General features: G+C 48.9%; 1 protein-coding gene across 3 annotated transcripts in view; it reads right to left on the reverse strand.

The window, feature by feature from the left end:
- Positions 1-12,220, reverse strand: part of cspg5a (chondroitin sulfate proteoglycan 5a) — a 28,812-nt gene that overhangs the window by 2,374 nt on the left and 14,218 nt on the right. Inside the window, exons 3-5 of one of the 3 annotated variants that reach the window (XM_029504793.1) lie at positions 7,346-7,534; positions 3,965-4,121; positions 1,722-1,778 (exon numbers count right to left, since the gene is read on the reverse strand). In XM_029504793.1, the coding sequence (XP_029360653.1) occupies positions 1,722-1,778; positions 3,965-4,121; positions 7,346-7,534 (403 nt within the window). The remainder of the gene's footprint in view (positions 1-1,721; positions 1,779-3,964; positions 4,122-7,345; positions 7,535-12,220) is intronic. The other 2 variants (XM_029504795.1, XM_029504794.1) reach the window with 2 other exon arrangements.

Consider the following 12,220-nt stretch of genomic DNA (forward strand, 5'->3'; position numbering starts at 1 on the left):
GCGGGGGTTGATGGAAGCCTCCATTTTGGTTGTGTTTGCTCATCCCCATTAACATAGCACGGCGACTTCCGTCTTCCGTCAGCGCTGTCTTTGTCCACACATCACGTTCCTCACACACACACACACACACACACACTTCAGATTCCAGACCCTGAGGCCCATGTTGTGTACAAACACACCCTGATGTGTTTGTGTTGGTGAGCAGTGAGACATTTACCGGCTGGCCGTTGGCCTAGATAGTAACTTCGGGCAGGACGTGTGGATACGTCACTTCCATGGTTACGGGAAACGGGCCGTCTGTCCTCCCGTCAGCGTGAAACTGGAAAATGTTTGTGTTTTGGTTTGTCTTTGGAGTTGATTGTTGTTGATGTTGTTGCGTATGGGGAAGGGTTGTGGGGGGGGGGGGGACTTTAGAGGGGTTGTTGTTTTGGGGGAACAGAGATAAACAGGGTTCTGATGATGATGACGACGGTGATGATGAGGATGATGGACGTGGACCGTGATGTCGCTGATTAATCCTCCGTTTTATTGTCATCATCACTTTTACATTATTGTGTTGTTTTTCTTTTCTCTTTGTCAGAATGAAACATTTTTGACTCTAAGGACGTCATTGTGTTGATCTCTTCACTTCTGTGAGAAGCGTTAGCACGAGCAGCTTCCCTCCAGAGGGGGTTGATGGGAAATGTGGTCCTAAATCTGAGGTTCACAGTTCATAGAAATGATATTGCAGTGCATAAACTACAGGTTGAACATTGGTGTTATTTATGTTTGTGTTCTGTGTGTGTGTTTGTGCGATGCACAGGAGCAAGAAGATGCTGCATATCTTTTTTTTTTATCCTGCAGTAATCTACAGACGCTGTTTTCTTTTTCACCTGATTATTTTTTGAATGAAACACAAAACGCATGTGTGTGTGTCCGTTTTGGTTGTATCTTGAGTGTCTGTGTGCGTGTGTGGTTCAATTTCTCTGTAAATTCAATGTTAGTTGAAGAGCTTATTCTTCAGTCTGTGCTTGCGTGTGTGTTTTTGTGCGTTGTCACTGCTGCTTGGTGTGACAAGGTGACCTCACCATGTCGGAGCATTTCTGCAGAAGGACCAGAGAAGTTTCCGTGTCTGTGTGTGATTGGATTTTGGGTTCTTCGCTCCGGGCTCTGAAGCTTTAAAGGGCGAATTCACACACTTTTCAGGACTTTAACTCTGCAGGCCGCGACACGACAAACAGGAGACCGATCAGCTGCCCGGCTCGTTCTAAAAGAAGGTTTAATCCCCGATAGTCATTCTGTCCCTCCACTCCTGCAGCTCACAGGTATAAAATTAATTTGTTGATTAAATTCATCCTCCTTTATATTTGTGGCGCCTGTTTTATGTTGTGTGAACTTTTATTATGGTCATGCTTTATAATCGGGAATATTTTGAGTGAGGAATGAAAACTGGATGAAACTAAAAATCACACCAAGGCTGGTTCTGATATTTGTCGTTCTTTTTGTGCTCTGATAAAATGTCAGTGTGTTTTCAGTGAAGGTGAGTTAATACGAGTTCCACGCCGTGTTCCACTTTAGGATGTTTGTCTCCAGATGGGGAGGCGGGGGGGTACGATTTGGATCAGTCCACTGAAGCCTTAGGTGGGAAGGGGGGGTGACTGACAGGGCCACAGTAACAATGAGAGAGAGGTGGGGCGGGGGCTAATCTGACATTTGGGGCACAGGGGGTGTTTTGGGCTTACCTCGCAGTCGGACTCCTCTTTGGTCTTACACTCCCAGGTGTATCTGCTCATGGTTTTCTGAGGGGAGGGGGATGGGGCAAAGGGTTATACTCCTCAAAAAGCACTCAAGGCCATCCTCAGAGAAAAGACAAGATCGAGACGGAGAAGACAGAACAGGAAGGGAGATCGATCGGAGCGGACAGAGAGAAGAAGAGATGGTACAGACAGATCAGGTGTCAGGAAAGATGGAGGGAGGAAGAAGAGATAGTATCCGATCCGATAGTCCCGGCTGGCGCTCCGATTCTGCGGCCGCAGCAGAAACAGAGCTGGATATTTGTGGTGACGCTGGGCTGTTAGTCTGGAAGGTGATTGGTTTGGTTCCTGAACGGAGGGTTTGGGCTCTGGAGGGGAGGGCCCCGAGTCGTGGTTGGAAAAGGTGTTAGAAAAAAAACAGCCTGGGTTGAATAGTAGTTGGAAATATTTCCGTCCTGCTTGTTTCCGTCTGAAGGGACGAAGAGGAAGGCAGAGAAAAATCCCAGCTGGAGGAAAAGTCCTCACTTCCTCCAACACTGAATCTGGCCTGGATTTAACGCACAGAGCATTCCAGTTTTCTCATTTTAAACCTTTCCAATACAGATTCCAACGCTTGCGTTTCATCATCTTTATATTTTATGTTTTAAAGTTTCCTGGCATCATTTTTTTGGTACACTTTTATCTGTTTGATTGTAAATAGTTGTTTTATTATCTTCATGCAGGTCTCAGTTCAAATGGGAATAAATAAAGTTTAATAAATAAAATCTATTTTATGAAATCCAAAGACCTTATTGAACGTATTAAAGTGTACTAAATAAAGTTATATATAGTCTGCGAACACACAAGCCAACCCTGTTTCAGGAAACAAACATTTACCAACCACTTTTCTTCTTCTCTGCCTTTCCTTTAACATTTCCAGATTGCATTACCAATCTCCATAATAAAGTACATGTATGATGGAAACAATAAAGGCAGCTGAAATATTTAGAAACACTATTCAATCCGGGCGATGAGCAGGATTTTAGGGGTCATGGTTTGTGGGAGTTCGACATTTATAGATGTTAGGAGGTGATGATGTATGTTTTGTTTTACTGTTTTGTGACTTCTTGTATGTCAGAGGAGTGAAAATGGGATTTGTTTTGTGGTGCAGATGGCAGATGAGGATTTTCCTCTAAAGCCGGCTATGGAGGAAGAAACTGTCGTTTGGAAACGAGCAGAGCTACGGATGGAGTTGTTAGAAGGTGGTACCACATCGTGAACACAACACACCTCAGTTGAAGCACACTACAGCTACCCATGCTGCTTCTAAGCTACCCACCATGCTTCAGTTAGTGCGCCGCCATGTTGGAGGCGTTGCATCTCAGATGTTTATCCTGACGGGCCCCGACCATTTCACACAGATCTCCCGTTTTCTCTTTAGCTTACCTGGCAGCAGATCGATCGATCGATCGATCCAAACACACCCCCAACCCATTTTCAGGATAAACAAGTAAAGCGGAAAACAGTTTTGGGTTAAAACTACAGACCTGTGAAGAAACAGCAAAGCAGAGCTGCGACGGCGTGTCACCGAAAAAGCACACATGCCGTGACACGCCGACGCACGAGGTGGTCAGAGAGAGAGCCAGGTGGAAGGAGACGGGGTGGGGGGGCAGCAAAGCACCATGGGAGTTTTCTCTCAGAGGGGTCGGGTTCGCTACCAGATTGGACAGAATCTTCCTGTCGTGTCCTCGTGTGTCTGTGTGCACCATCATAACAGAATCAATAAGCAATAAACCGGGGGGCGAAATCAATGAACTGCGAGCCTCCACGACCGCCGCGTTGCCATGGCAACAGGCTCCGACAATCTGACTTCCTGTCGGCGTCATTAAAACATTTCTTTAAACACACTCATCTCCTGTGTTGTGTGTGCAGTTACACAAAGAGGTTTTTTGTGTTTTTGCATTCATGAATCGAACCTTTCTGCTGTTCTTCGTGTTATCGGTCATTGTTACGGTCAGAAAAAGGGATTTTTTCATCCCGTCCTTCTGATTAATGGAGCCGTGAATCTTTAAATGTGAACGGAGGTTCTAAGCTTTTTAAGTTGCTGAAACGAACCCAGTCAGACGTCGGAGAAAACTCCCACCGCCCCCTCACCTCGGAGTATCGGACAGACTCATGCCCATGCGTTAGAGGGGGGAGTCGGGGGGGGGGGTGCAGAAAAAGGGGTGAGAGAGAGGCGAGAACCACGTTACCTGACAGATAATGTTATCATAGTAAGCCAATGCACGGGCATGAGGGACGTTAGGAGGGGTGTCGCACAGTTTCCTTACATTTGGGTGGGAGCCCTCAGCGATGGTGGACAGCGAGAAATTATCATTGTGCTGCTCCGATGAAGGCCGGTACTTACTGCTGGGCATCGGGGGAGGAGGGGGGGTGAACATGGCGCAGTGAGGAATCAGGAATCAGAAGGAGAAAGAAGAGCAGAGACGAATTCAGGAGAAAAGTTAGATTGTTGAAGAAGAGAGAAGAGGAAGAGGACAATGGGGGGGGGGGGGGGGGCAAGACAGCAGCATTAGTTTGACAGCAGATCTACGTCTTCTGTTTGTCCACCGACAAACAGAACAAAATACAGACACACAAACATTTAATCTGTGATGCAACAAACAACACAATGTTTCAGTTACCTGGGTTTTTACCAAAGTCAGACTCGCTAACGGATGTTTTATTTTAAGCTAATTCAGGGTGAAAGTGAAGAAGAGAGTTTCTGTGATGATGAAAACCAGTCAGTTGTTGTTGTCGTCTCAAAGCGTCCAATCTGCAGTTTCAAACTGTGTGTCAGTTCAGGGTCACGTGTCGTTTCGTAGTTTTATTGGACTCGCTGACCTTCATCCATCAGTTAGCATTTAGCCTGCTACCTAACCGCTGAGCGGAGGCCGGAGATCAGCCAGATTCTCAGATACGACTGAGCAACAACTTCCTGTCTCTCAGATGTCCTGCTGAAAACTTTGAAACCGACGCAGACAGAAACACACGCTTTCTTTTCATCCTCGGGACTTTGGGAGTTCCCTTCTGACCGACGTCGACTTGGCTCTTTGAACTCCGTCTCCTCAAAGAGACGAGATGTTTCTCTGGAGGATTGAACGAGAAGACAACGTTGACAGGAGTGTCAGATTTGTCTCGCCTCTCTTTTCCAAATCTTCCCTCTCATACAGGAAACGGCGGTGAACCACTGCGCTGTTCGTTTAAGACGCTGCGTTTCTCCGCCTCAGCCTCCCGCCACATCTCCAAGTGAAGATGGTGCGATTGGCTTCCTGTCAACATTTAGTCTGATCTCTTCCTTCTGATTTATTTTACCTCCAAAGATTTTTATTCTATCCATTTTTTTATTTTACAGTCTAAATTGCTTTTGTCTTTGCTGCGTGATTGAAGCTTGATGATTGATCGGCTGATTGGTCTGCGTCGATCAGGTCAAAGTTCAGCAGCCTGGTCTATGTGGCGTCTTTTCATAAACCAACAAACGGTGCATCAGTTCTGAGCTGGAGGCGACGCCGGCCGCGGTGCAGATTCTGAAACATCTCGTAACAAGGATGCATCCATCTCCTCCCTCCTTCCTTCCTTTCCTTCCTCCCTCCCTCCTCCCTCCCTCCTCCTCCATCTTGGACCAGGATGTTCGGTCTAATCTTGACTGCGGCAGAGAAACACTGCAACTGCAATTACCGACAGCAGATGGGGGAGTGTGGGAGTCTCATGTATTCATGAGGCTTGTCAGCAGTGCGCACACACAGACACACACACACACACACACACACACACACACTCCATTGAATGTCATGCTGAGCTTTTACTCTCGCTTTCACTTTCTCTTTCCTTTTCTGCTGCAGCAGTCTCTCCATAAGTTCTCCCTCTTTTTTTTTTTTAAATGAGGTGGCCACTTGATGCGGTTGTGTTGTCTCTCTGATGTCGTACCGACCACTGCACACAAACAGGCACACACCCCTCAGGTCGCACAGCTGTATGTAGGTCAACCCCCCCCCCCCCCCCATTCAGACTGCCCTACTTTCAGCTGGATGCAGAGAACCAATGACATCACCCTCTCGCTGCTTCTTTTTCACATTTCTGCTCGCTGGCTCCTCCGCTTTCCCTCCTCACCATCGTCTTCATCACCATCACCCCCCACCTCCCCCTCTCACCGCCGCCCCCCCCTCCCCCAATGTCTCTCTTGCGCCTGGCAGCTTTGCAGTGAGAGACTCGGTCCTTCGCTTCACATTTGCATCCACGGCGCTCGATGGCAGAGCTGCTGCTCCTCCGACAACCAACAACAGCCCTGTTGCCGGGGAGACTGCAGCTAAAACACCAGGACTGGCAAAGCCACCCCCCCCCCACCCACACCACCCTTTTTATATTCAATCCAGTCCCTTCATCTGCCTGTCACTCCCGTACTCCCCCAACAGACCTCAGCTCCTTCAGCGTCGCCTGTTTTGACTCAAACGCATTTTGAGAATCGGTGGTTTTAATTCTGCACGTGTTGTTTCTCTTTCTCACCGTGAAAGTTCTGTTCTGATTTTCAGTCCTCAAACCTGAATGACCTCCAGGCTGAGCAGAAGGCCGAGCCAAGTTGTGTTTACGTTGGCACAGTGAATCGCACACTCCTTTTAGTTTTAGCTTTGCTTTGTTCTCCTCCACCAACTAAAAGCGTGTTGCATCCAGGAAAAGTCAAAGAGAAGACAGCCGGCAGCAGAACGTGCTAAAACACTCCAGGTTTCATTTTGTCTTCATTTCAGAAGGCGTGGCTGTAAAAAGCAGATAATTGGCGCTGTGAGCTCTTTATCCCGTTTTGTCGTTCTGGTTTTCTGCCAGCTGATTTCCAATAGACTTCAATCAAACCTGATAAGTATCTATTGGTAATACATATTCCTGCTGAAGTGGATGAATTGAGCACATTTAAGCACTCTGAACCTTCAGGGCTGTTTTCTGTCTGACTCGTTTCTTATTTCCAGATATTTCTGACGCGGACTTAAAGCTGTTCATTCTGTCGGCTGCAGGTTTGACTTCTTCCTCCTCTCGTCTGCTGTCTCTCTCTCCATCGACCTGTCTGTCTCTGTCCTTCTCTCAGCTTCACTCTAAACACAGCCACAGGAGACGGCTGACGAACCGCCTGACCTGGGCCTGATGATAATGCTGCTGCTCCAGGACACCTTAGAGCAAGGCATTAAAAACTCAAATTTTCAGGTTAGTTTGATTGATTTCAGGCTTAAACTTCAAATTAATCCAGATTCCCTGACGAGGACGGAGGCTGCAGGTCGCGCTGAAGGGAAATCTCACGCTGCTGCATCTTAATTTCAAAATGACACACAGCCTCCATCCAATCTGTCAATCTGCATCCACGCTGAGGCGGCTGACCAAACAGGAAGCAGAACGCTTTCAAAGAAAATACCACCGATGACGAACAGCAAAGTCAGCTGCAGAGTGAAGATAAAGACGAGGCCACGCGATCGCTTCAGGACGAGAGGAGGAAACGTTACGAAGAGATGAGTTTTGGAATGAACTTTAGTTTTAATGAACTTCGACGAATAACAGCTGCAAATATTTTCACGTGTTTCTTCTCCAGCTGCCGTCGCTCGGCTCAGCCTCACCTGCGTTTACGCAGCTTCTTGTTCTCCGTCTTGAGCACGTGCAGCTTCTTGGCAAAGCAGACGACGATCATGAAGAGCAGCAGGACCACCAGAGCCGAGGCGCCCACGGCCAGACACATCACCTGGAACTCCGTCACCACCGACTCACAGCGAGAGCCTTTGTGCCAGATGTAGTCCTGGACGTTACATCTGAGAGGAGAAGAAGAGACGTCAGCGTGAGTCAGTCAGTCAGTGAGGTCGACAGAAGGAGATGTGACAGAGTGCCAGGGCCAAGTGTGGCACAGACCAGACCGGACCGGACCGGACCAGAGCGGAGCAGACCAAAACAGACTGGACCGGACCTGACTGGACTGGACCAGACTGGACTGGACCAGAGCGGACCAGACCAGACCGGACCAGAGCGGAGCAGACCAAAACAGACTGGACCGGACCTGACTGGACTGGACCAGACTGGACTGGACCAGAGCGGACCAGACCAAAACAGACTGGACCGGACCAGACTGGACTGGACCAGAGCGGTCCAGACCAGACCGGACCAGAGCGGAGCAGACCAAAACAGACTGGACCGGACCAGACTGGACTGGACCAGAGCGGTCCAGACCAGACCGGACCAGAGCGGAGCAGACCAAAACAGACTGGACCGGACCTGACTGGACTGGACCAGACTGGACTGGACCAGAGCGGACCAGACCAAAACAGACTGGACCGGACCAGACTGGACTGGACCAGAGCGGTCCAGACCAGACCGGACCAGAGCGGAGCAGACCAAAACAGACTGGACCGGACCTGACTGGACTGGACCAGACTGGACTGGACCAGAGCGGAGCGGAGCAGACCAAAACAGACTGGACTGGACCAGACTGGACTGGACCAGACTGGACTGGACCAGAGCGGACCAGACCAGAGCGGACCAGACCAGAGCGGAGCAGACCAAAACAGACTGGACTGGACCAGAGCGGACCAGACCAGAGCGGAGCAGACCAAAACAGACCAGACCAGACTGGACCGGACCAGACTGGACAGGACTGGACTGGACCAGAGTGGAGCAGACCAAAACAGACCAGACCAGACTGGACCGGACTGGACCAGAGCAGACCAGACCAGACCGGACTGGACCAGACCAGAGCGGAGCAGACAAAAAACAGACTGGACCGGACCAGACTGGACTGGACCAGAGCGGACCAGACTGGAACAGAGCGGACCAGACCAGACCGGACCAGACCAAAACAGACCGGACTGGACGGGACCAGAGCGGACCAGACCAGACCAGATTGGACAGGACTGGACCAGACCAGACCAGACTGGACCAGAGCAAAACAGAGCAGACCAGATTGGACAGGACTGGACCAGACCAGACCAGACTGGACCAGACCAAAACAGAGCAGACCAGACCGGACCGGATCGGACCAGACATTTCACCAACCTCATTGTTTAACTCTCATCTTGACGTTTTGGTCTGTTCAGGATTCTTCTCTCTTTGTGAAGCTGATTAAAAAATGTTTGAATGTTTCAGAACGTGCTGCGTTTCATAAATCTGTCTGAAAATAGAGAGTGGAAGAAAAAGCCTGGAGTGACACACACACACACACACACACACACACACACTCTTCATCCATGTGTGGATGTACATTGTGATCACACACAGAGTCCTCTGGTTTGGCAGATGGCCTCGTCTACAGACTGTTTGAGCAAAACGGAAAATCCATTTCACTCCACGAGTCCACGGCGTTGCCGAGCGACGCAGGACGAGCCAACGTTCTCGAGGTGTCCATGAAAGATTGAGTTCAGATTTAGAAGCTGTTTGGATTAAATTAAAGGCTTTCACTGATCATGATAAATGAAATGACCCGCAGGAGGTTCAGTCGTGGGGAGGCGGAGCCAATCCCATCTGATGATACAGAAATGATTCATTCTGATTAGAATCTGCCTTCGGCCTGGGGGAGGAGCCTGGAGGATTGGAGGGCGTGGCCACTCTGAGCGACAGAACGCCATTAACTAAAGTGCTGCGCAAGGTCCGCCCCTCTTTGGCCATTTTTAGTTTGGTCATGAAGCACATCCTGGAAGAAGACAGGAATGAAATAACTCTTTCAGTAAATACAGATGTGCAGCTGAGCAGATGTTCCGCACACACACACACACACACACACACACACACACACACGCACACACACACAGATGGAGAAGCGCTCAGTGAATGGCGGTGTCGCTCCTCCAGGCCACACAGGAGCCTTTCACCGTCCAACTTCCTGAATTCTTCCTGAACCTTTGACGCTTTTATTTTGCCAGCTGAAGGGAAACGCTGGCAACAAGCCATCAGGCATTATGTGTGTGTGTGTGTGTGTGTGTGTGTGTGTGTGTGTGAGTGAGAGAGAGAGAGAGTGATGTAACCTAATATGACATTTTCTCAGGAGACACTCTCAACCTCCGAGCGTCTCTGTGTTCCTACAAAGAGGTTTATGTAAGTCTGGGTCCGACGGAGGGACGAGGATGGGGGAGGGATGTGAAGGGAAGAGATGCAATGAAGGATGCGCTGGTCGTCATGGCAACCCAGCTGAGCAGCAGAGCGCAGCAGATGCCATTCCATCACACGGTGCCGTCCACGGGGACACAGCCGCCATCTCCTTTCTTCCCTCACTCCTGCTGCTTCTCTCTTCCTGAAAGTCTCCATCTTCCCTTCCTCCTCCGGCTGCATGGCGTCTCTGTTTTCAGGGCCGTCAGCAGTCCGAGCTGGATTCAGCAAAAGGACGTAGAAGAAAAGCCCAAACCGGAGCTGACGAGTCTCACCTGCTGCGAATCTACCTGAAAGCTCTCCGCTGTGGAGCTGCACTGCTGTCAACAAGACGAAGAGCCCGATCTGAAAACTGGAGCTGAATCTGCAGCCATTTGGTCATTCATCTGGACACCATGAACGAAGCTTCAGCCAGAAACCACACGGTCACACCGAACGCCATTTTCATTCCATTTCATGAACACACTGCAGTTTACTTTGACTGAATATCAAATTCAAACAAAGCTGACGGACTCTCTGCTGCCCGAGAACGCCTTCGACTTCACTGTGTCAGACCAATAAAAGCAGAAACACATACGTTCGTAGAAAATAGCTGCAAGTAAAAGTGCTGAAAAAGTGTTTTCAAATAAAGTTGGGACGGACTCAGAGACAGTTTTTAACTCCCTGACTCGTCATTATCTCCGTCCTGGTGGCTCAGCGGGAACAATCAGCACCAGGGAGGCCACAAAACGATGACCCGACAAATCCTCTCAATATTTACCTGATTAGAGCGGCCCGCTGGGGCGAGAGAGGGAGAGAGAGACGGCTTTAATTCAATCTGTCCTTTAATCGGACCCCATGGTGGTTCAGATGAGGAGTAATGGAGGGTGAAGAAGGGGGAGGTCCAGTTTAATGGCAGACGGGTCAGGGGAGTCGCTCAATCCACTGACCATCAGAGAGCAACTGGATGTAACAAAGAAGTCAGACTGTGTTGGAGTCTATGGGAAAATGTCCCTCCTCTTCCCTGATGAGTTTCATTTAGAGGAGAGGGGCTAGGGGGCGGGGCTACTGTGTGACTGACAGACTGGGGTCGGATCTACCTTCTCCCTGCCGTTTCCTCTTTAAATGTCTAATAAATGTTCAGTCTGCATCAAAATGTGGGACAAAATGAATTCGTGTTTTTCAGCTTTGATTCTTTCTGTTGAAGATGAAAAACATTCAAAATGATTTAACGGCATCAGATCTGATTCTTTATGTCTGCTGTGCTGCTTATTTCACTCACATGTCTGGCACTCTTTTAAATTTGTTTCTTGATTGTATGTTGCCGACTTAAACCCAACCAGAGAGCTCAGATAGTCGAGCCTTCGGGCCAACGTTTTATTCATATTCATCGTCGCTGACAAATAAAATACGATTTAAAAGTTCTGGGTTTTTTCCACCCAAATCGTCGTTTTAGAGGGAAGTCATGTCAAAGTGAGGCGATCCTGTGTGATCACGTCTCCTTGTAACTCGTCTTTTGCCATCTGGACGGAGAACAGGCCGAGAGGAGCAACAAGGTCTTTGGAAAACAGAAGGCCGGACTCGAAATGAGCCGGATCCGGAGTGACAGCAGAGGGCAGGCCGGCTGCGTGCTGCATATTTTAGTATAGCTTTGTATAAATTTGCATTAAAAGGAGCTATTTTTGAACATTTCCTCCTTGAAGCGGAGTTTATTTTTTATGCAGCAGCAGAGACGTGGCTCTGATGAGGCGGCGAGGCCGGCGGAGGACAAGACAAGAAAAAGACAACTTCTTTCTCTCTGCTCTTCGTCTCTCGGGGCTTTTTGGGAGGAGAGGAGAAGTAGAAGTTGACACTGAAGGCAGGATTTAAAAACTGGATGAGGAGGAGGAGGACATAGAGCTTCAGCTTATCTGATCAAACGGCTTTATGGGAACTCTAACAAAGGAGGACAGAGGATAAAAGTTTACAGTCCTTTTGTTTTAACAAGAAAAACATGGCTGACTCGCTTCACATGAGAACGCGGTGTGACTTCGCGGGCAGCCTGGATTTATTTCCTGATTAGATATGAATTATGTTTTTGTGTTTGGTTCTCCCAAAGCTGCTTCTCCTTTTTTTTTTACTTCCATTTGTGAAGCAGCAGATAGTGTGAGCTCATTAAGTCTCATTAAATCAGAAGAGAACAGGAACACTGTGCCCTCTGTGGCTGATCTGCTCATCAGGGCTTCAAAAGGATCCAAATTTTAAATTCTGCCGGGCCTCGCTGTGGTTTCAAACCGGGACAGCAGTCTGGCGTCTTTGGCGGTGTTAAAGAGTCAGAAAAGCTGGTCCACTCGTGAGTCAACCCTCCCTCACATCACCTGCTGGTTTGTGAGTCGGCCATCTTGGTT

Source organism: Echeneis naucrates, chromosome 6 (assembly GCF_900963305.1).
Source record: "Echeneis naucrates chromosome 6, fEcheNa1.1, whole genome shotgun sequence".
Taxonomy (NCBI): domain Eukaryota; kingdom Metazoa; phylum Chordata; class Actinopteri; order Carangiformes; family Echeneidae; genus Echeneis; species Echeneis naucrates.